General features: G+C 41.7%; 1 protein-coding gene across 3 annotated transcripts in view; it reads right to left on the reverse strand.

Annotated features, from left to right (window-relative positions):
* Nucleotides 1-881: 881 nt before the first annotated feature.
* The window catches only part of LOC117426139 (mitogen-activated protein kinase kinase kinase 13-like), a 43,972-nt gene continuing 23,275 nt past the window's right edge, over nt 882-21,578 (reverse strand). For all 3 annotated transcript variants that reach the window (XM_034043470.3, XM_059033512.1, XM_034043469.3), the window contains 13 exons: nt 13,535-14,195; nt 13,129-13,312; nt 12,524-12,715; nt 10,152-10,310; nt 9,229-9,387; nt 8,825-8,933; nt 8,453-8,562; nt 7,740-7,856; nt 7,234-7,374; nt 6,390-7,143; nt 5,968-6,038; nt 5,092-5,395; nt 882-4,580 (listed from right to left, as the gene is read on the reverse strand). In XM_034043470.3, coding sequence (XP_033899361.3) covers nt 4,479-4,580; nt 5,092-5,395; nt 5,968-6,038; nt 6,390-7,143; nt 7,234-7,374; nt 7,740-7,856; nt 8,453-8,562; nt 8,825-8,933; nt 9,229-9,387; nt 10,152-10,310; nt 12,524-12,715; nt 13,129-13,312; nt 13,535-14,105 — 2,973 coding nt within the window. In that variant the 5' untranslated portion in view covers nt 14,106-14,195 and the 3' untranslated portion in view covers nt 882-4,478. The remainder of the gene's footprint in view (nt 4,581-5,091; nt 5,396-5,967; nt 6,039-6,389; nt 7,144-7,233; nt 7,375-7,739; nt 7,857-8,452; nt 8,563-8,824; nt 8,934-9,228; nt 9,388-10,151; nt 10,311-12,523; nt 12,716-13,128; nt 13,313-13,534; nt 14,196-21,578) is intronic.

Here is a 21,578-nt window from a genome sequence, read left to right on the forward strand (position 1 = left end):
CAATGTTGACAGGTATGTATTTGAGACATTTTTATTCTTTACTGACTTGTTCTTCCCCCTTGGTGAGTAATAGTTGGAGATCTGTTAAGGGCTTCCCAGTAACCTGTTGATAAGCAAGATTATTTCTAAGTACATGTATTATATTAAGACAGGAATATATCAGGAGAAATCATTGTGCTGCAGCTACAGTTGCTGAATATTACAAAAACATTGCTATTCTGGTGATATTAAATGTGTGCTTTGTACAGGAGTGTCTCAGCACCTGGCTTTGAAAAAAAGGGTTCAAATTCCAATGTGATTGTGATACTACTCATAAATTTGTTAAGGAAAGGATAATAATTATTATTATTATTATTATTATTTTGTAGTTAAACAAACTTCTGGTCATGTGTGTTAAGTAAGAATGTCCTCAATTGAACATGTGTAGAACATAATGCTTACTGCTATTTCACAGCACCAGGCACAGCCAGAGTCTACAGAAGCTTGAAGGTATTTTGACGGGTGCGGGACAGACTGCCTCAAGTCCGAGTTCAACGACTCGTTAGAATGAGGAGCAGATGGCACGTTTTAATTTGTGTGGCAGAATAATACAATATTGACTCACTGTGTGACCATTGTTGTACAAAAAAAAAAGTACATTCAGAGTGCATCCACTGTATCTTTGTTTCTTCATTCTTTCAAATAGGGCAGCTTTGCGTAATTAACTGGGTAGAGAGTAAACACCATCAGATAATGTAATACACAATGCAATATTAATATTAAAAATGTCTGTGGTGCGCTTTTACCCTTAGCTAGTAAACAATGGTTCTAAAGGCCCTTACTGCACATTCAAACACAGTGAACCAGTCACTGCCAATCTGAAAGATAAGAGACACACATGATTCTGGTACAGTACACTGGCTTTTATTCCATGCAGTTGTTTTTGCTTTGATTTCCCTTCTTATTTCCATCACTGCACACTGGTTAATACATGACATGGTCCAGTTTGTCTGATCAGGAAGCCATTCAAACAAAGGGTTAGAGAAAGTGGGAGAGAAGGGAAAGCTCAAGAGATCACAGAGGAAAAGGGTTGATCAGATTGATCCTGTAAAAGACAATCTTCATACCAGGAACACATCGGAAAAGAGCCTGTCGGCATTTCTAATGAAGCCTAAAAAGAAGAGCGAGATATTCGCAGCCTGTTTGGAAGATGAACTGGATAGGTTCAACCTTCAGTCATTGCAAATTCTGCAAATGATAATGATTACAGATCTGCCTGCCAAATCCACTTAACTGGTGGCTAACTCAAGACTGCACCTCCGGCTTCCAGATGAGAAAGACATGGGTTTCAAACACCGCTCTCAGGAACATCTTGAGATTGAGACATTCCCAGAGTCCCTGATGAAAACCAATGCCGACAGCCCTTTCCATACCCACTCAAGACAGCTTCCATCATTCACTGATACAGCGCTATGATAATACTTATTAGGAAATGTCATCAGGATGCAACGAAAGCAATTCAGTTTAAAAAACAACGGCCACAAATTAACAGAACTTCTGATCTACAGATACAACTGAGATTTGCACCATAACTTAAATGATCTTGATGTAGGCCAGCTACAAAACACAAACAATTAAATTAAAATTGAATTAAATTCATTTAAAACATTAAAATTGAATAATTTACATGGACCGACATGACTTTTGTGTCAGTAAGACATCTTCCTTCACTCTAAGACATTGTGCTAATTTACAGTGTCTATGATTTAAAATCTACATACCTCTAAGACATTGTAAACAAAAGAAGAAAGGTTGCAATTCACTTTAGGCTTTAAAACAGTTTTGGTGGAGACAACTGTGCTGCACTAAAACATCACTGAGAAGCTAGCACAAGCTTGCAAGTGGAGGATTACTAGGACCCCGCCTCTTGATAAATGAATACATCTAATTTATTGTTGGTATGAATACATGTTCCACTGCATCTCCTTAAACATGTATCATATAAATGTCATCTGCACAGTACTGTACTCTGAAGTGCTGAACAGTATGCACACTCCACAGTAACTGATTTTCGCTAACCACATTTTTCTGAAGGGCGATTTGTAGTGTGCTGATACATGTGTTACTGGTGTTATAGCACCCCCTGCTGTTCACTTGGAGCATATCATCCTCATCATCATTACCATGAACTTAACTACACATATCAGACAATAAGAGCTGCATTTGTTTGTCGACACTTTTTAGTGTTGGCTACAAGGTCCAGGTCCTGTTATAAACAGATTAATCAGACTGTAACCCTGTATGTATTTTAAAAGGGACTAGCACCACCAAAAATAATAAATAAGTGCAAGGGCAGCTATATTCTACTATAAGCCAATAGTACCACAGCAGTAAACAGTTGCGCATTTTGGTCATGCCAATGGTATGAACCAACAGTGGTACTCCACTGTCATGTTCCTGTATCTGGACCACTTTGCAAAATGTTTAGCAAAGTTTAGCAGAGGTTTAGCAATCAAACCTGCAATTAGACTGTTGGCACAGCCGCATGCAAGAACCGTTTTCTATTTTGTATTTCTAGAAGAAGGTTTCATCTCAAACAGTAATGACTGGTTAGTGAAGGTCATGTTGTTGACAGCCCTATTCAGTCCAGAACAGCTGGTCAGAATTCCAACTGTTGTGCAGAGTGGAAGGTTTGTGATCTGATTTCATTCCGTAATGAACAGGGGAGTAGGAGAGCTTCTCTCACTATTTTAAAGACCTGAGATGAATTGCTGCCAATCATACAGATGAAAAAGATGCAGTATCCCTTTTCTGGTATGGGAAAAATGCTGTGCATTGAAAACACACTTGTTTAAAAAAACAACTAAGTAAGAGTGCTCAATAGCGTGTGTTAAAAACAATACATCTGTCTAGTAGATAAATATTGTCACTGCTGCCTAAAATATGCATCAACAATAATAGTTAGTGTGATTAAAAGGCTACGGTACTAGGATTGTCCAGTTAGTATTTTCCAGGTTTACTAGATGTCTACACTGCTGCTATTATGTGATATTGTTCCCCTTACAATATACATTTGTAAATGATTAAACGCTTATAACTTGACTTAATAAATTGCTATGCTTGCTTGAAATACTTTTTTTTGTCCATCAAGCAAGACACATATTTTATGGGGAGCCTGTGTGTGTATAAATTATGACATGGGATATAATAATAATAATAATAATAATAATAATAATAATAATAATAATAATAACAACAACAACAAAATTACACTATCAAGGGAAGTGGAAGAAGAGAGGCATTTTGGCTGAGGAGTACATACAAAGGGATGCTGCATCTTGTAACCAACTATCCAGGACTTGTATTGAACTCACTTTATAAAACAAAACAAAACAAAACAAAAAAAACAGTCTCCACGTTGATTAACCCAGAGACTATGATGGTCCGGTCTTTAAAAAGCTGCTCTGAAGATACTGGAATTTCCTTCGGTAAAATAATTCAACACTGGTTTGGTTCCTGTTCATGAACGTAAATAATAAATTTGTAAAAACCACAGAGCAGTTAGAATGAAAAGGGCAAACTGCATTCCAAGTCTAAGCAGCTGCTTTGGGGTGGATTTGTTTTGCTGGTTTTCGCTGCTTGTGTGTCAGCTTGTTTGCAACATCCTATCGAGATACAGTTCATGCTAATCTCTGGGGTCTCGCAACACAAGCTGGGCGGACATGCTTGGTGAAAAAACTGCTTTTTCCATGCTGGTGTTCAAGCTTTGCTTTTCTTATCTTATGCACTTGGAAGGGACAAGTTGTTTCTATAAAAGTAAAGAAAGTAAAAAGAAAAAAAGAAATAAAAAAGGCAAATCTCCAGGTGGTTTAGTTTGATCCATCCCAAAGGAATACTTGAGGATTATGCATTACACAAAATGCATTTGCACACATATGATATTGGAGAGGTCTGCACCATAAATAATTTTGTAGTTAAGTTGAGGTGTTTTTTTTAAATATTCTGTAGAGAAAATGAAGCAGCAGCAGTAATAACAGTTCTGTATTCCACTGTTAAAATCCAGTTCCCTAAATTAAACCTATCAATTATTCACCTGGTCCCCGTCATGAGCACAGACTGGTCCTCGCATAATAACCTATGAGACTCACATTCAGCTTTTCTTTCTGTTTTTCTCAATAAATTGCCTCAAAATATTCCACGCTATACAGTGCAATTTTTTTGTTGTTGTTGATTTTTTGTACTTTTTAAATGTCAAATAAAAATAAATTATCAACGTTACACTAGCTACATTATTCAACAATTATGTAATCCCTGCCATATGTAATTGAAATGATAGCGATGTTTAGGTTTGGAACCGGTTTTGGTAAGGGGAGGAAGGTTGGATCAGTTTTGTTTTTTCTTCTGTTATTGCAGTTTTGTTACAAAAGTCCTGTTTCCTTGTTCCTTGACGCTGAGCAGTCTCTGTTCAGCTGAAGCCTCAGTCAGCCGGACTCCCCTGCTCACCAGGTGGAGGTGCTGCAGGGCTTGTTATTGCGAATGGTGGCGTCGGAGCACTCTGCTTCCGAGGTGTCACAGTCAGACTCTGCGAAGTGCAGTGGGTTCTGGAACAGAGAAAGAATGGGCTTTATTAACCACCAGCGTTTCCTACAGTAAAGTAAATCCGATTAGTCTAGTTTATTGCAGTTATTGTATGCATTTACTTTGTATGTCTTGTCACAATGGGTGATAATAAAAACTTCATGCAACAATAAAATTGAAAGATGTGCTAAACAAGCTCTTAAATACATTTGTGTTTCATATCTACTCCAATGGTCTAGCTGTAATCAGACCACACAACTTACAGCACAGCTACCAGGATGCAGCAGTTCATCTTTAGCGCTATATCTGACATATTTGCATATTCCGAATTAGCCTTAAAACACGTGAAGAACCAAAAAGATCTTGCACAATAAAAGGCACACTAGTAATATTAATAAAGCCAATAAACAGTAAGAGGAAACCTTGGTTAGCACTCCTTTAATGGGAATCAATCAATCAATCAATCAAATCAATTAGTCATCTGCTGCCCGCAACACTGTGGAGGAGGTAAAGCGAATGAAGCAACGCACTGACCTCGTAGCTGTGTTCATCGGCACAGAGCTTGCCCAAGGAGATCTGAGTCTTAACCCTGCGCACGGCGCACTCCTTGTCAGACAGCCCGTCAGACTGTGTAGAGATGTCAATGGGGATCTCGGGGGTCTGTGAGAGCAGCTCGTCCAGCCGCTCATCCAGCTGTTCCTCCTGGCTGTTCCCGAACCCGTCCAGGGGCCCGCTGTGTGAGTGATCGCTGGTGTTGCCCTCCTCCCCGTCCGACACCGACAGGTTCTCAGAACTGAAGGTGGAACAGGACTGGAAGCTGCTCATGCAGCGGTGAGGCCTGCAAGGAAACAGAGGCGCTTACTTTTGAACAAGGCACACAGCTTGCATTCAGGTCACCTTTAATTGAAAAATGTAATGCATGAAGTACTGAAACAGCATAGGTGGGCACTAGGTTTGCACACAACTACTGTTCCTTTTCCTTAAGCACCATCTTTTCAGCTGAAAATGTTGAAAATATTTATGCAGGTTTCAAAAACTCACTAGCCCTGCACCCAGTCCTTGGGTTCAGAACTAATCTCAATTAAGTACCCTGGTAAACAAACAGTACCTCCCCTACAGCTGCACGAACAACTGTTACACAAACCTACAGACTACATGAGACTTATTTATGCTGTGATAAGTGCGATAAGATTGGATTGCTCAAATATACCTAAGCATAGTAGCTCTGAAACATAGGTCTGGATGAAGGACTAGTGTTGGTTTCTTACCCTGATGTATGGTAACAAAGAACAACGACTCCTCAGAAACTGAAAATCCTTTTTACTCGGCATGAAACTGATTGGGACTTATCAAGTGAGGCTGTCTGGTGCCACTTATGCATGTGTGATGGTAACAAGGTCCGACTCTCACCTCTGTCTACGTGGAAACTCCACTTCGCTGTCCACTTCTCCTTCCTCCTCTTCGGACGAGTAGTCTCCATTCTAAACACAAGAAGGGCTCATATTGAGATGCAACAGCTCATTCACAACAACATCCTGTTGGAAAATAGCATCCAGCTACACAAATTAATTATATAAAAAAACATAAAATGGGACATCATGCACATTTTGGACCCAATTTAGAAGCCACTAAAAAGGGAAAACAAAATATTATAAAGCTTACAATAAACAAGTCATTTTTCCAGGTTAGAGCAGTTACATGTTTGTACTGGGCTGGGATGCTTCATGCTACATTTACAAAATGTTTTATTCCTTACAAAAAAAGGCATTGGCTTGCCTGTTTTCAGTACAGTGTGTTCTGTACTGTTTTGTTTTGCTTTGCTGTTGCTTTACCTTTCGAAGGGGTCGCAGCTTTCGAGGGAGGCCCTGCGGGGTGAGGTGCTGGGGGGTGGCGCCGGGAGCGGCTCCCTGCTGGAAACTGCCGGTCAGCTCTCTGTCCTCGGAAGCTGCTGCGGAGCGCTCTGACTGCTTGGGAATCTCGTAGGAATTGAGGAGGCAGCAGGCAGGGCGCTCAGGCTGGCTGTGAGCAGGGCCGTTGGCGTCTGCCAGTCTGTCAGCTGGCATTGTGGCAGTCACAGCCATCTCCTGGCAGTGCAGACAGCCGGGGTAGGGGTGAGTCTGGCAGCAGGGACACAAGGGGCTCTGGCTGGCGCTCTCAGAAGCTGCTCTCTGGCGGGAGTCGGCCTCCATGGTGGTGGAGATGAGATCGGGGCTGGAGCCGGACACCCTCCGCTGGAGGTGGTCTGTGTGGGGGCTCCGCAGGGCGACAGCTGGGCCGAAGTAGCGCAGGTTGTTGGCGCAGTTGGCCACGGCGTCCTCTCTGCGGAGGTGGCTGTCAGGGGGTTGGGGGTGGTGGAAGTGGTGGTTGTGGGCAAGGTGCTGCTGCTCCTCTGGAGCGGCCGGCACACTCATCAGGATGCCGGTGAACTCGCTGTGGCTGCCCTTGCTGTTGCCCCGGCGGTGGCGCGGTTTGCTGCGGTACCTCGCTTTGCCCGGTGGGGTGGATACTTTGGGGCTCCCTGAGAGTGGCGAGTTGGAAGGCAACATCTCCACGCTGGGGATCCCATCCGACCGCAGCAGGTCTGGCCTGGAAGGAGAAGAGGGTACAATGGCCACCATTGCATTATTGGCTAACAATGAACTGAATAATAGTGCTGGCATGAGCATGGCTGCTCACCTCTTGGCCTGCATTCCCACTTTGTGTGATATGCTGCCTTTCTTCCTGATGAGTTTCTCCATGGCGTTGGGCCTCACAATGGGTCTCACCAGGTGTCGCTTGTATGTACCGGGGTACTTCTTCTCCACAGTCTGCTCCCTCCTATCGGGGAAAAGACACAGTGAAGCAGAAGTCTTTGGTAGTTGATTATTATCCAAACAAGACCTGAACAATTAATTTCTGTACAAATACAGTAGTACAAATATATTGTACACAGGTGTCTAAAAACACAATTGGAACTGGAGACCTAAATACAAGATTGGAGTGGATTGAATGAGTATGAAAACTGGACTACTCCCTTACTCTCTAAGTGGGTAGCCCTTGCTGGCCAGGCTTGAGGGATGTTCATGACCAGTGTGGCTCACATTTGCACTGTTTCTGCCATACTTCCAAATATAACCCCCAAAATAATCAGGTTGCAGGCCCAAATGGACTAATCCCTGGTGATCTTTTCCTAAAGGATTTACTTCATGAGCTCCTTCTCCCGGACCTCCAGCTGCAGCATGATGGCGCTCAGCTCCATGTAGAGGTTGTTGGCCCTCTCCAGTTTCTTCTCATAGTGCTCGCGGATATCCAGAGCGTGCCTGTCAGGGAGCCGGCAGAAATTCAACACATTGGGACCAAGAACAACATTTCTGAATGAGCACAGTGGACTAGACCTTACTACTCACCACACACAGATGTTACAACAATACTAAACAATAAGACTTGGGATTAAAGTTCTAATTTGACTACTATAATCTGGTCCTTACAGGGTAGAATTGCCATTATGTATGATTTAATCCACAATTTAAACAGCTGGTTTCACTGACTATGATTAGCACTACCTAAATTGAAACTATCCACATATTATTCTGAAGGAAAACTATAAGAAGTAAAAGGTCAAATCTATCGATTAGAATATACACAATTACATATTTTCAAATACACCATTTACCATCGACATACAATAATTTCTTCATAACCTGTTTTATGGCTTGATTTCAACATTTTAAAGTTACTTACAAATTGCACCTCCTTATTAATTTTTTAAAGCCTGTTTTCTTTATGATCCAGGTATTTAACATTTGGGACCAACTGGTTTAAAAAACAGGCGAGCTAAATAATCACCTAGCATAACACAGGCACTAGGGGTCCCCACATACTTTACCAGGCCCTTTAGAACAAATCAGTTACACACCTGAGTTCATCTCGCCTGCGACGAATCAGCTCTTCATCTAACCGGTGGATACAGGTGCCTTCGCTTTTGATCTTTTCAAAGTGTTTCTTTACTTCTCCTCTCCATTCTGACTGCAAGATCAAACAATACTCAGTAAGGCCACTGATGGAACTGCAGTGCAAACCAGGCTTATTGTGATACACATTGCTACAGATTAGGAGCTTCCATCACTGGCAATTAATAAAAGCCCAAATTATTATCTGTGACTTTCCATGTTTTTTTCTAATGATAGGTGATACTAATCTCAAACAATACAAACAATAGAAGATGCAGGTAAAAAAACACACAGCACTACACACTGCCTTTGCTCAGTTTTACCAGGTCGGGACTCACCTGGGATTTGAAGTAGGTCTCCTGAGGGGTGCCGAGAACATCAGCAGAGGCAATTTCCAGGTAGAGGAGGATCTGCCTGAAGGAGGGCCGGTTCCGAGGCTTACCCTGCCTGCAAAACACAGGCACAGACTCTTAGGAAGCACAGTATCACTATATCCACTAGAATAAGCAGGAGCATGTGGTTTATTTCCTGGTAGATTATCTACAGAAACAGCAAACAAGAACCTCTAGATTGCTTAGAAATGTCTCAAACAAGTTTGACCTCAACTGGATAAACACACAGATGAGTGGCAGCCTCCAGTACATCCCCATTACGGGAGACTGTTTGAATTGCATTCATGACCTCAACAAAAAAGGATTACAGAGTAATACAAGGTATCAGACTAATAAACATCGCTTCTCACCAGGTTTGCTTCATTAAAATTTTAAAGCCGTCGGGACAGGTGGAAGGTACTGGGAGATGCAAGCTGTTACTGCCAACTCCCCAGATGATAGCAGAGGAATCCACATCTTTATAGGGGATCTCACCAGTTAGTAACTCCCAGAGCACAACTCCAAATGACCTGGACACAGACATGGGGGGAGCGAATGGAGAAATGATCAGCAATCATTATAAGAATCTGAATAAGTTTTCATTGACTAGGTTCTGTAACCTGTGCATGCACACAGGGGAATCAGAGGTGACATTTTTAATAGCTGCAGTTTGCTTGGAGAGCAATTAAGAATTTCCACTTCTTATCCTGGGTCAAATAAAAGGCTGGTTATATAAGTATGCTACAGTGCGCTGTAATGAAAGCAGAAGGAATTAGAATGTCTAATCCTATCAACATGGAGAATAAAGAGAATTTGGGTTCTGGTGGGGAAAGCTGTAACTGCCGAGAAATGTACAAAGCACAGTTGTACGGGTTCAAATACACATTTGTTTGTAAATCGACGTAAAACTATATTGTAATTTTTTGTATTTATTAGGGGATAGTGGTAATTTGTATAAATGGGCTGTGACATTAATTTCTTATGCAAAATAAATCCCTGATGTTTATTCAGTCATATATAAGAGTTGCTTTTCCCCATGTCAGTCTGTTTCAGTTATGATGCGCAAGACAGCAAATCTGATAGCAATAGATGGCTGATAGGTTGGCAGCTGCTTTTGTAACCAAGACTGCACCAATTGCTTATGTTTCAGTAATGGTCTCAAAAGTAATTACTCTACTGGCCACAGACTTCTGCCCTTCGCCGTAAATATACATCATAGAGACCTAATTACATTGATTGTTGTTAGAGGCTGGGGGAATGTGTGCCGGTCCTCACATACTGTAATCTGACTTACCAAATGTCCACCTTCTCAGACACTGGCTCGTTGCGGATCACCTCTGGTGCCATCCACGCCACAGTCCCTGCAAAGGACATCTTTGTGCTCTTGTCACTCAGCTCCTTAGACGTACCGAAATCTGATATTTTAACACCGTCGTAATGTGTGACCAATACACTGAAATCAAGAAAATAATTAAAATGATGCAATAATTACAAATCTCTTTGTCTTGGTGCATATTTACATCCAAACAATCTGATGTAAAACCAAAATAAAACTTATTAGCAATTTACACACGTTTTCTAGGAAATTTACACATTCTTATGCAGACTTTGAAAAATACTTCTCTTTTTAGAATTACTATTTATATTACCTAATGTTACCAGAGGTAAGAAAATCCAAGATTAGGTTAAAAACATGAGAAACCAAATCAAGTGTATGTTTTTAACTGAAGGCGGCATTCGATTGACCTCAAATGTATATTTACATAAACTGCATTTTATATCCAGCATATTGATGTATTTACTTTAAAATATACTCCTTGATCATCACAGGGCCTGTCAAGTCCTGTAGCAACAGTGCCTGAGCTTGGGAGATTATTGTTATTTATAAAATTTAAAGTGTATTTAAAATATACACATAATCCAGCCATAATTTCAATCATATAATCTGAGTAAAACTGAAAAAAAAGCTTTAAACAATTTTCTACAAGACTAAGACCTTTGTTTCTACTGGGCTTAGGCACTGAATGTCCCAACTCAGCATTAGCTGAAGTGCTAGCTCACAGCGGAGCAGCTGCTGACTCCCACACACCCTACTCATGCCTGCCAGTGTAGCCACTGGGATAGCAGCATGCACCAGGATTAACCCTTTTACTGTACATCAGATGTTGTCGCTATGATGGGTAGGATAAATGCTCCTGTCTTTCTTTTCAAAGTCACAAAATTAAATATGTAAATCCAATGTTTACAGATTCCCATGCCATAGTGATATTCATAGAAAAAGTGGTAGCTTTCACTTTATTCTAGTCTGCTGCATGAAAGCCAGCTCCACCCCATGAACCAGCTCCAGTTTCTGTCCACAAGCCCCTCCGTTTTCAAAAATAAACTCACACCCATCCCCTTGTGTAAAGCTGCACAAAGCTGGCTACAGACAGACAGTTGCCCTGATGAACCAAACCCATGCAATGCTTCCTTGGCAGACTGCTGGACATCTGCTCCTGCCTACAGACTACATGCAAGCTGCTCTGATTTCAACTCTGGTCAATCCAAATAGGTTTTGTTTAGAAAAGCAGTGTGGAGTAGTGGTTAGGGCCCTGGACTCTTGACCGGAGGGTTGTGGGTTCAATCCCCAGTGGGGGACACTGCTGTTGTACCCTTGAGCAAGGTACTTTACCTAGATTGCTCCAGTAAAAACCCAACTGTATAAATGGGTAATTGTATGTAAAAATAATGTGATATCTGTATAATGTGAAATAATGTATAATGTGATATGTTGTAACAATTGTAAGTCGCCCTGGATAAGGGCGTCTGCTAAGAAATAAATAATAATAATAATAATAAAAGAAAAAAAAGAACTGAAGAAACAAGTGTCTGGGGTTAAAAACAAACAAAGTAAAAAGCCAAATTGATAACAGAATGCTGACTGTACAAGACTATGCATTCTTCTTTTCTTCCTAAAATCAGTCAGATTCGTAATTCTACTGACAACGGTGATCCTTTCTACTGACGAAGCACACATTCGACATCAACAGGTGACTGCAGTAAAGAATGGGGGAGAGGCAGAGTACAAGAAAATTGTAAATCTCTCTGCCCTTTGCAACCATTGTGGAATTTATGAATAATGAACCTGGCTCTAGTGTAACAACAGACAGTCAAGCGGTTTAGGGCACTCGCTGGAAACACTGGTAGGTCTGATTCCATGAGAAAAAACGGGAACTATTGAGATGTATGGACATGCTACAAGTAAGCATTGGAAAGTGGATTTCCCTTAAAAGCATGTTTTTATTTATTTATTTATTTTTTACTCCATGGCAAATGTTTTTCTTCCATTTGCTATGAAAGGGAAAAAACACTCCAGTAATGTTACAACATAGGTAGACTTCAGTGTTTGAAGGGCCAATAGACAGCTTTAGACACAGGAGTAAAGCTTTTTGTGGGCTACGGTGTTTATCCTAAGGCTGTACCCTTTTGATATTTGGGTATACCTTCTCAAAAGAACAGTAGCAAGAACACATTCCCACCCCCTTTAGTTCAGTCACACTAATAAGAGGAGGAAGATTACTCCATTGTCCTGGCCCTGCACAGAGGGGGTGCTCAAAAGTTTCAAAAGAGGGCACCATGCTGCAAGGCAATGTGTGTGCAGGTTTTCAAGGGTTTGTCAGGACTTACTTTGGTGATTTGAGGTCCCTGTGTATGATCTTGTGGAGGTGCAGGTAGTTCATACCGCTGGCTATTCCTGTAGACCAGTCGACCAGTAGCCGGGGGGCAATCTTTCTCCCTGACCGCAGCACCTCATATAGCTGCCCGTGGGCACAGTACTCCATGATGATGCAGTAGCACGGAGCCTGCGTGCAGACACCCCTGCAAAAGGGAACGCACTGGTTAACAGCAGCCAAAACAAACCGAAGGTCTTACAAAAGAAAGCCTGGAGAAGAATACTGCGGCCATCACATGCATGACTGAACATGATGACCCATAAAAAGACAAAACAGAATCAGCTCTGAGGTGAGGCTTATTACTGGTTGGAGAAGTCTGAACAGCAACGAGCTGATTTTTACAGGGTCTCAACAAGAAAGGAAGTGCAGGAGAAGTAAACTTTCACACCTCCTTGTGCTGAGAAGGGTATCTCTGGGGCTGCACACCCCAATAGTTATTAATAATGATGATGACTATGATGATGATGCTAATAATAATAATAATAATATTGGATTGACAGTTTAATATTAGTAAATATTACTGCAGGTGGGTGCAGAGGAAGGTGAGGTGCTACGTACTTGAAGGCGATGACGTTGGGGTGCTTGAGCTTCCTGAGGTGCTTGATGTCCGTCTCCTTCTGCTCCCGCACCTTCTTGATGGCCACCTCCTCCATGTGGAGCTTGCCCAGGAAGACTGCCCCCTGGGCGCCGCTCCCCAGCCACTGCAGCTCCGAGATCTCCTCGAAAGGGACCTCCCACGTATCTGTGGGGCAAAAACACCCCATCAGACGAAACCCGGAGGCTACGGGGCTGTTTTCTACAAAGCCTTTATATCTGTTTATGAACCTTTCTTTTTTCATGTACTATATAAACCTGTTGCAATATCTTTTTCAAAAGCGACCACCTGATATTTGTAGATATGGTGCATTGTGATCTTACAACACACAAAACAATCCAAGAAAAAAAAAAATGTGTACGTGTGTACCTTGCTGCTGCAGCTTATAGTCTGTGGAGTAGGCTTTCCCAATGATGTTCCAGACCGGACGCAGGCAGCCGAAGAGCCCCTCCAGGAAGCCGCTGCTGCCGCTGCCTGACCGGTGGAAGTGCATCTTGAACTCCTCGTGAGTTCGTGCTCCGTTGCAGCCGGTGTGGCTGTTGCCGTGGCCACCCTCGCCTCCACTCCCTCCACAGGTGTGCCCAGGGGTGGGGCTGCCGGGGCGCTCAGGCTCCTCGTTCTCCTGCAGCTGCAGCACGCTGTTGTCAAAGTGCCGCTGCTCCCGCGCGCAGTCCTCGCTCACACTGATCAGGGCCGTCGTGGGGGGGCTGCTCCCCAGTACCAGCGCTTCCTCTGGGGGGTCCTGCTGCTGCTGCTGCTGCGAGGGTACAAGGTTCTCGATTATCTCCGGTGGAGACAGGAGGGGGGGTAAAGGGCTCTTGCTGGTAGCATCCCTGGCACTCAGCAGTATCTCTTCCTTCAGCGTGTCTACAATGTGGTTGGGTGAAGAGTACCAGTTCAGCACCTCTGGAGGGCTGCCCATGGTGCTGTGGGTGTGCATGGGCTACAGCGAGAGAGGGAGAGGGTGGGGAGTCAGCACGTTCAGCAGGGTCCTAAAGCAGAGTCCTGCTTCTGCATTGCCAGGAGAAACCTGCAGGAAGACACACAACACAACTTGTCACAATCAGGCTGATAAGGATAAGGTGACCTAAGACAAGTGTTTTTAGTTCAGTTTAGTTAGACAATTAAAAGATGTTTTAGCAATAAGCCTTTGCCAATATATTCTGTTCTGACAAAGAGTTCTTGTTGAAAAGTTTGTTCAATAATAGACTAAGAACGGTACATTTCAATGGAATCTTTGCAATTTGCTGTAACAAAAAAAGTAAAATACATGTTCTGAATGCAAACGCACAAAAAAAATCGAAGCATCTGTACTGCACTCCTCTCTTCTCTATCAAGAAAAGATCCTCTGCAGATGCTCTTATCCTTTCATAAACTAAATCTGGCATCAGGGCATTTTTGGTTCTACAGAGAAATCCACATCCTTTGGATAAATAATAGGGTTGTTTCAAACCACTAAAGACACTAATAAAGTTTAATATTTACAGATCTGAACAATCTCTTCACCACCTGGAAAGTGGAAGACAAAGTCCACTGGCTTTACTAGCCTGTGAGCCAAATGAGTTTGCTTGTTTTCTACTGTTCAGCACAAGGTTACTGTGAATAAATCCTTTTGGCTTTCAGTAACTTTGCCCAGGCCTCTTCTTGCATGGGTAACCCAAGCCCGGTGAGTCTCTCCGAGCTGCCAGGAGCCCATGAATTATGCAGGTTCAGTACACTGTGGGTTGAAAATGATTTGACACTGAAAGATTAAGCGGAAGGAGAGACTGTTCTCTCAGGTAACGCTATAAATAATTTACTTCTGCTTGCTAGACAACAGGGCTGTCTGTGTTCGTGCCGCTCTGTAATTCCACACAGGGAGACCTTCACAGAGATAGATTTCAGATAGGAGTGGGGTGACACTGGAATGCAACAACCTTTCACCTCTGGTGGCCTGTAATCCAATTCAGATTTAACTGAAAAAGCACACGTTTTGTTTTTTCAACAATATTTCACACCACAATTATCACAGGGAACCTTTGCAGGTGGTCTCAAAAGAGAGGGAAAGGAAAGCATGGCCATGGATATGGGCACACAGCAGGGGTCCCCAATAGGCGGACCGGGGGCCATATCAGGCCCGTGCCACCTTGATTGCTGGCCCGCCTTATGATCACATAAGTAGCCTACTGGAGCATGCACTGTTCAAATATCAAGTTTATTTAGAAGAAGAAAAAAGTGCCATCTTTAACATCACACGAGAACAGAGAAGGACAGTGAGAGTGAAAGTAGAGTGTTGCGTGGTTGGTATACCTAGTTGAGGAAAGTAAGAGAATAATACGGTTGCAGAGCAGTTAATTCAAACAGCAGTAGTTAAGCAAAATAAAACTTACCTTGTTTATTTTGCCAGACCACGACAATGCAAAGCCAACCTTCTTAATATGCATGCAAACAGTTGCAGTCTGCAAAGCAGAACATACAGAGGCACTTCGAGACAAAACATGGTCATTTTAATGGTACCTTTCCTTTGAAATCTCCAATCCGTCAAGAAAAAAATTCAAAGTTTAATTTAGTCATACCAGCGTTCTACCCTTATGATCAGTTGAACTGCGTCTTATCAGGACAATGCAACTGCAGCATATCTCCGGTTAGCGTGGCTTCTTGCAAAAAACCCTTCACCGAATCAGAGCTGGTTAAGGCCTGTGCAGTAGAAACGCTGCATGAAGTGCTCAGTAACGATGAGAAAACTAGAAAAGCAACTACAGACCTTGTCAAACAAATACCTTTGTCTGACAATAGCTCAGTAAGACGAGTGGAACTGCTTGGTTTTTTTCTGTTGCAAATCGACGAGTCCTGTGACATGAACTATGTTGCCCAGTTGTCAACTTTCATTCACTTTTTTGATGGCAAATCTTTTAGAGAGGAGTAGCAATGGCAAAAGTTGGCAAATGGCAAAAGCTAAATCAAAAACTTAATCTTAAACTTCAGGGCCCTGATCAAACTGTTGGGATCTCTACGAGACAGTAGTCACCTTTCAAGAGCAACTGGCTAGGTTTCAAGCAGACTTGCATTCTGGAAAAATGATATACTTCCCTAAACTTCATGAACACTGTGAGAAAAATAAAGCCACTGCAGATGATGACATGCATAAGTTCATGGTAAAGCTAACTGAAAACTTCAAGGCCCGTTTCGAAGACTTTAAACTCTCCAGTTCTATTTCTCCGTCATCCGTTCTCAGTTTCTCCAGATGGACCGTGGACTGCAGAAGCAAAACAACTGCTTTCCACTCTGGATGAGGGATCTCTCCAGATCGAAATGACCGAGCTTGGCGTTTCAGAGGTACTCAAAGCCAGACTGAAAGACGTCAATACCTGTGAATTCTGGGTCAGCGTTATCCCAGAGCCCAAGTTTAAATCAACCCGAAAACTTGCAATTTTTTTGTTAACCGTGTTTGGCTCAACATATTTTTGTGAATCTGGCTTCTACACGCTGAATCTTACAAAAAAAACAAACAAACCAGTAACAGTGTCATATCACAGATGACCACCTTCACCAGTGCCTGCGTATTGCTACATCTTACCAACCCGACTTCAGAGGACTTGCATCAAGTCACCGCTGCCACTTTTCTCATTAACTGGTGAGTCTTCTAAACTTGCTTATATATACGTCCTGGTAGTTATGTGTTACGAATGCAAAGTTTGATTTCAGATGCACCGTTTTATACATATTAAGTGGACACAAAGGTTTTTCATATATATTAAATATTTTATAGTAACATTTTAATAACAATCCCCAGAGTAATCAAAATTGATTCCTGGTAGTTTTGGACCACTCCATTAAACAAATGTGAAAACAGAAAATGAGAATAGCTTGTTTGAGAATGCAGTTCAAGGTAACTAGCTATGGCTCAGGTGAAAGCACAGGTATATGGTACCAGTCCTGAAGTGAACGGCTACTGGAAACAAGATCCTGTGTGTATCTATCACTGGGAAATTCTTTAGGCTGATAATCTGATCAAGCAATGAAAAACTCAGACAATAATACACCATCTCCAGCTACCTCCTCTACTGCAATGTTTTTAATCAAGACGCCAGTTCACTGAAGTTGATGGGTTCACTTGTAATGAGAGGGCAACAAGGCTAACATTAATCCAGAACATTGTGTGAATTATACATGATGTTAGTTGCTATTATCCCATTAATAATGGCTGGACCTTATCAACACAGACCGGGGCCACCGATATCGTTTACAATTAATTCGGTCTTGGTGGAAACATTGTGTTGACCTTCGGAGCTGGACAGTAAACATACAGGAAGTGTACTGACACAGTGTCACCTTACAGATACAAGGGTATGCTTACACGACATCCATAACAAAAACTAACAAAACATTAGCTAAGTTTTTATTTGCAGTCTAAGTTTCTCCGTCACCTAGCTGCATTTGTTTCTGTTAGGAGCTCAATAGTATCCCCTATTCTTATGGTGCTCGTTTATAACCACAGAGGGTTTGCAGAGTCTCAACTCAAAAAATAAAATCTTCATAGCTTACAAAAACTTCTCTTAAGTTAAGATTTCTCTTAACTTTTCTATAATATTTTTTAACAGTGAAAAATCTAAAATATGTACAGTTATTACTCTTGAAAGAGTAAAAGGTGTTAACAATGGTCACTCTCGCGTGAACCGGTCTGTTCTGTAAATAAAGCAGGTGAACAACAGTGGTGCACAGCCTCAGGAACATGCCTGCTGCCGGCTGAAATTACACACCACAGCAGCCCTGCTTGAAAACAATCAATGCTGTGAACTCAAGCCTTGTTCCAAATCCATTAGCAGCCAGGGGTACCAGATCCTGGCTGCTGCAATAGGAGAGAACAAATAATAAGGATCTGTTCCGATGATCCAGAGCTGTAGAGGGGGAGAGACCAGCACGAACACAACCGCCCTCAAATAAACCGAGAGTCGGTCAGCCTTCTCAATGCAGGCCCTCTCCACACCCCTCATCACCCTCTTACACAAAGGGCGACTGCACCCACATCAAAAATATTTAGACATCGGGGAGTTTAACACCCCTTGAAATTACAACAGATCCATTCTATGGGTTATCCCAGCTTAAATGTTCATTACTTTATTTAAGGACAACACAAAACATATTGTTGCTCCCTTTGTGTCATCATTATCATCATCATCATATTCGTTTGGGTAATGGTCGCTGAGGACGGCCATTGTTTGGTCGAAACATGTTAGTTTTTTGTGTTTTTAACCTCGAAAATAAAATAACATGAACTAAATTATTTGAACTTGCTTCTTTGATGAGTGCGGACATCAGATGTGAGGGAGATATACTTTATGGGAAGTAACCAGATCATGTTGTAAAAAAAAAAAAAAAATAATAATTCTCGGATACCGGAATGTGACTTATGACGCCACAGTCAACGCAGTCCCTGCTAATTATTTTGATTATTTAAAGTGCAATAATAAAACCATAAAAGAAGCACTTGCAATTTCTAAACAAGTGACAAAAGCTGCCCTTTAATGGTTAAATGCCAAACGGAGTATGTTTGCAAAAGCCTGAGTGGCTGTCTGCTGTCAGGAATTAATTGGTCAGCCAGTTATTCAAACAAAGGACAGTAGAAAACGCTGCCCGAGTGGCTTGTGGGTGAGGAGGCGGACAGATTTGATGATGAGAATTTTGGACCAACACATCACGTAGAAATAACACAAGCAGCAGACAGTTGCTCTCATTGATGGGCAGGAGTTGGGGAAGAAAATTTCACAGAAGGAGCCACTAAAGTGCCAAGTTACACAAATCAAAGTTTGCAAAGTTTCTTCTTAGTATAAAAAACACATTTTCTACAGGAGTTACTTGGAAACTCTACTTGGAGATGTTAGATTGACCTTACCAAGAGATTCATCCAGTTATAGTGGATTTTCTTAAATCATTATTACCAGCTCTAACACTTTTCATAAAACATGCGTGAGAGCATGATTTAGCTGTGCCGTTTGATGATAGATTGTTTTGGGTTTACAGAAAACCAATTACAAAATTACTAAACACTTAATGGATTGTTCAGAGGAGAAGCACAGACACTAAGTGTACACTCGTATGAAGATGCAAGCCTAACAAGACTACAGTATCTTCCTCATCAATTCAATCATGCCATCAAAAAGATAACCCTGAATCCCACTGTTATATGGCTGTCTTGAACAGTAATGTCGGAACAAGCGCAATCCTATGTAACAGATTTTAAAGGACGCAAGTTTAAAATATGATAATTTAAGGTTATAAAAGAAAGAAAGGCCAAGGGTCTAAATATAAGATGGGAATTTTGCCAAGTGATGGCGAAAAATTAAATATTTCACCTACCATGGGGTATATTTTGCAACGTTCATACTTTTTTCCCCCCATGTGTATCAAATCCTATGTAGGCCCACTGCAATTTTGCGATTTGTAAACATTATCTTCTTTTAATATTTATCACATATCGTAATGCTAAACATACTGAATCGAACTGTTTATAGATGAAAACACTAGAATCAGTAAGGTGTTCAAAATAACAACAAAAAACTGCCAATATTTATGTGAGCGACAGTATGTGTGGGTAAACAACTACAGCTCATTCGTTAATATCCCTCATTATCACAAACTGGTCAAGAGTAGAAGGGTGCAGGCTTTAGGAAAGCATCTGCTGTTACAGTAAAGGCCCCCAGGCCCTCCCTCAATGTGTGTCAAGCTCAGGTCATTATCCTACACCAAAACCCCGCCAGCCCTTCTACAGCCCTGTTCCAGTGGTAGATGTCATTTGCAATACAGTCAGTTTTTCTGGCCATGGATACTGCCTCACATTAAATCTGTTAGCAATTCTTATGGCATTTGTGTTTGATCACCAAAATAATGAAATCAGTTGTCACAATGATACCCGCAGCAGTAGGAAAATGAAGCTCCAGGGTGTGCAGTATTGTGAGCCACACATGCGCTACTACCCAGGCCCTTATTGTCTGGTACAATCCAGACCGTGCCAGGCAGTGATTACAGCCAAGGCCCAAAAAAACCTTGTGCTGCTATTGTCAATAACTATGTGTTTAAAACAGTTATTTTTTTTTTAAAAGAAAGTTTTTAATGTTTTCTTTTTTATTTTATTGGATCATAAACCGCATGCATAGATTTGGGCAGCAGCGTGGACTGTGAATAGGGCTTTGGACTCTTGACCGGAGGGTCGTGGGTTCAATCCCAGTGGGGGACACTGCTGCTGTACCCTTGAGTAAGGTACTTTACCTAGATTGCTCCAGTAAAAACCCAACTGTATAAACGGGTAATTGTATGTAAAACATAATGTGATATCTGTATAATGTGAAATAATGTATAATGTGATATCTTGTAACAATTGTAAGTCACCCTGGATAAGGGCGTTTGCTAAGAAATAAATAATAATAACAATCGGAATGCTTATAAATGACCAACCAATGAGTCAAAGTGTATACTTATTCTTTGGTTATGTATTATTTATAAAAAGGCCTATTGTTTATTCCTCCTTGGTATTACTTCTTATTTTTCAGTAAGACAGATTTAGAATTGTTTTCAAACAGTACTGCAAGCAAATTAAAAAAAAAATATGCTTTCAAAAAAATGAAAGCATTTTAATGCTGAAAAGCATGAATACTGGCTGAGAAAGTACAAGGTGGTGCAATACAAAAAAAAATATATCACAACCAATATTACATCTATAGGAATAGGCTTCAGGGGAAATTGACATTTCAGGCCATGCTGTGGACCGCTGCGGAGTGTATTAAGAATGACGAGCAGTAAATCACAGCTACATATCCCCACAGAGCCCTGTACAGTCGAGTTTCATTTCCACTTAATCTTCTGTACGCTTTCTCTTTTCATTACACTCTCTCTTTATCAATCCATACACCCTGCATGACAGCGACCACTTCCATAGCACTGCCCAGAGGAATGTAGTACCGGCATGGGTCGCCAGGACAGCGCTGATTCCTTCAGTCAAGTCTGTTCTCCAGAATGGCCCATATTCATCTCATCTGTGCTCTTAGATATGGAAACACCTGCCAAACAAGCCCCCCAATCATGCTTGTCTTGCAAATGATGCCCATGCACGTTTCCATGCAAAAGTGTTCACCGAAGTGAACCGAATCCGAATCCTATATCCGCCCAGACGCTCATCCCTCCAATGTGTGCAGTTCTTCTTTAAATAAAAGACACGAATCCGGTATTGAACGTAACTGTTGTATTTAATAACAAGAACATGTTTGATGAACTCTGTCGCAGCACTCAACTCCCTAAATTACTAGTGGTGCACGCACTAATCATGTCACGCAGCTGCTGAATGCAAACATACCCCCGTATGCAACAGCACATTCACATCACACTTTACATGGAGTAAAGTTATGAAGTAAACCTGTAATACACAGTAACTGCAAACTGT

The sequence above is a fragment of the Acipenser ruthenus genome, chromosome 11 (genome assembly GCF_902713425.1).
Source record: "Acipenser ruthenus chromosome 11, fAciRut3.2 maternal haplotype, whole genome shotgun sequence".
In the NCBI taxonomy this organism is placed as follows: domain Eukaryota; kingdom Metazoa; phylum Chordata; class Actinopteri; order Acipenseriformes; family Acipenseridae; genus Acipenser; species Acipenser ruthenus.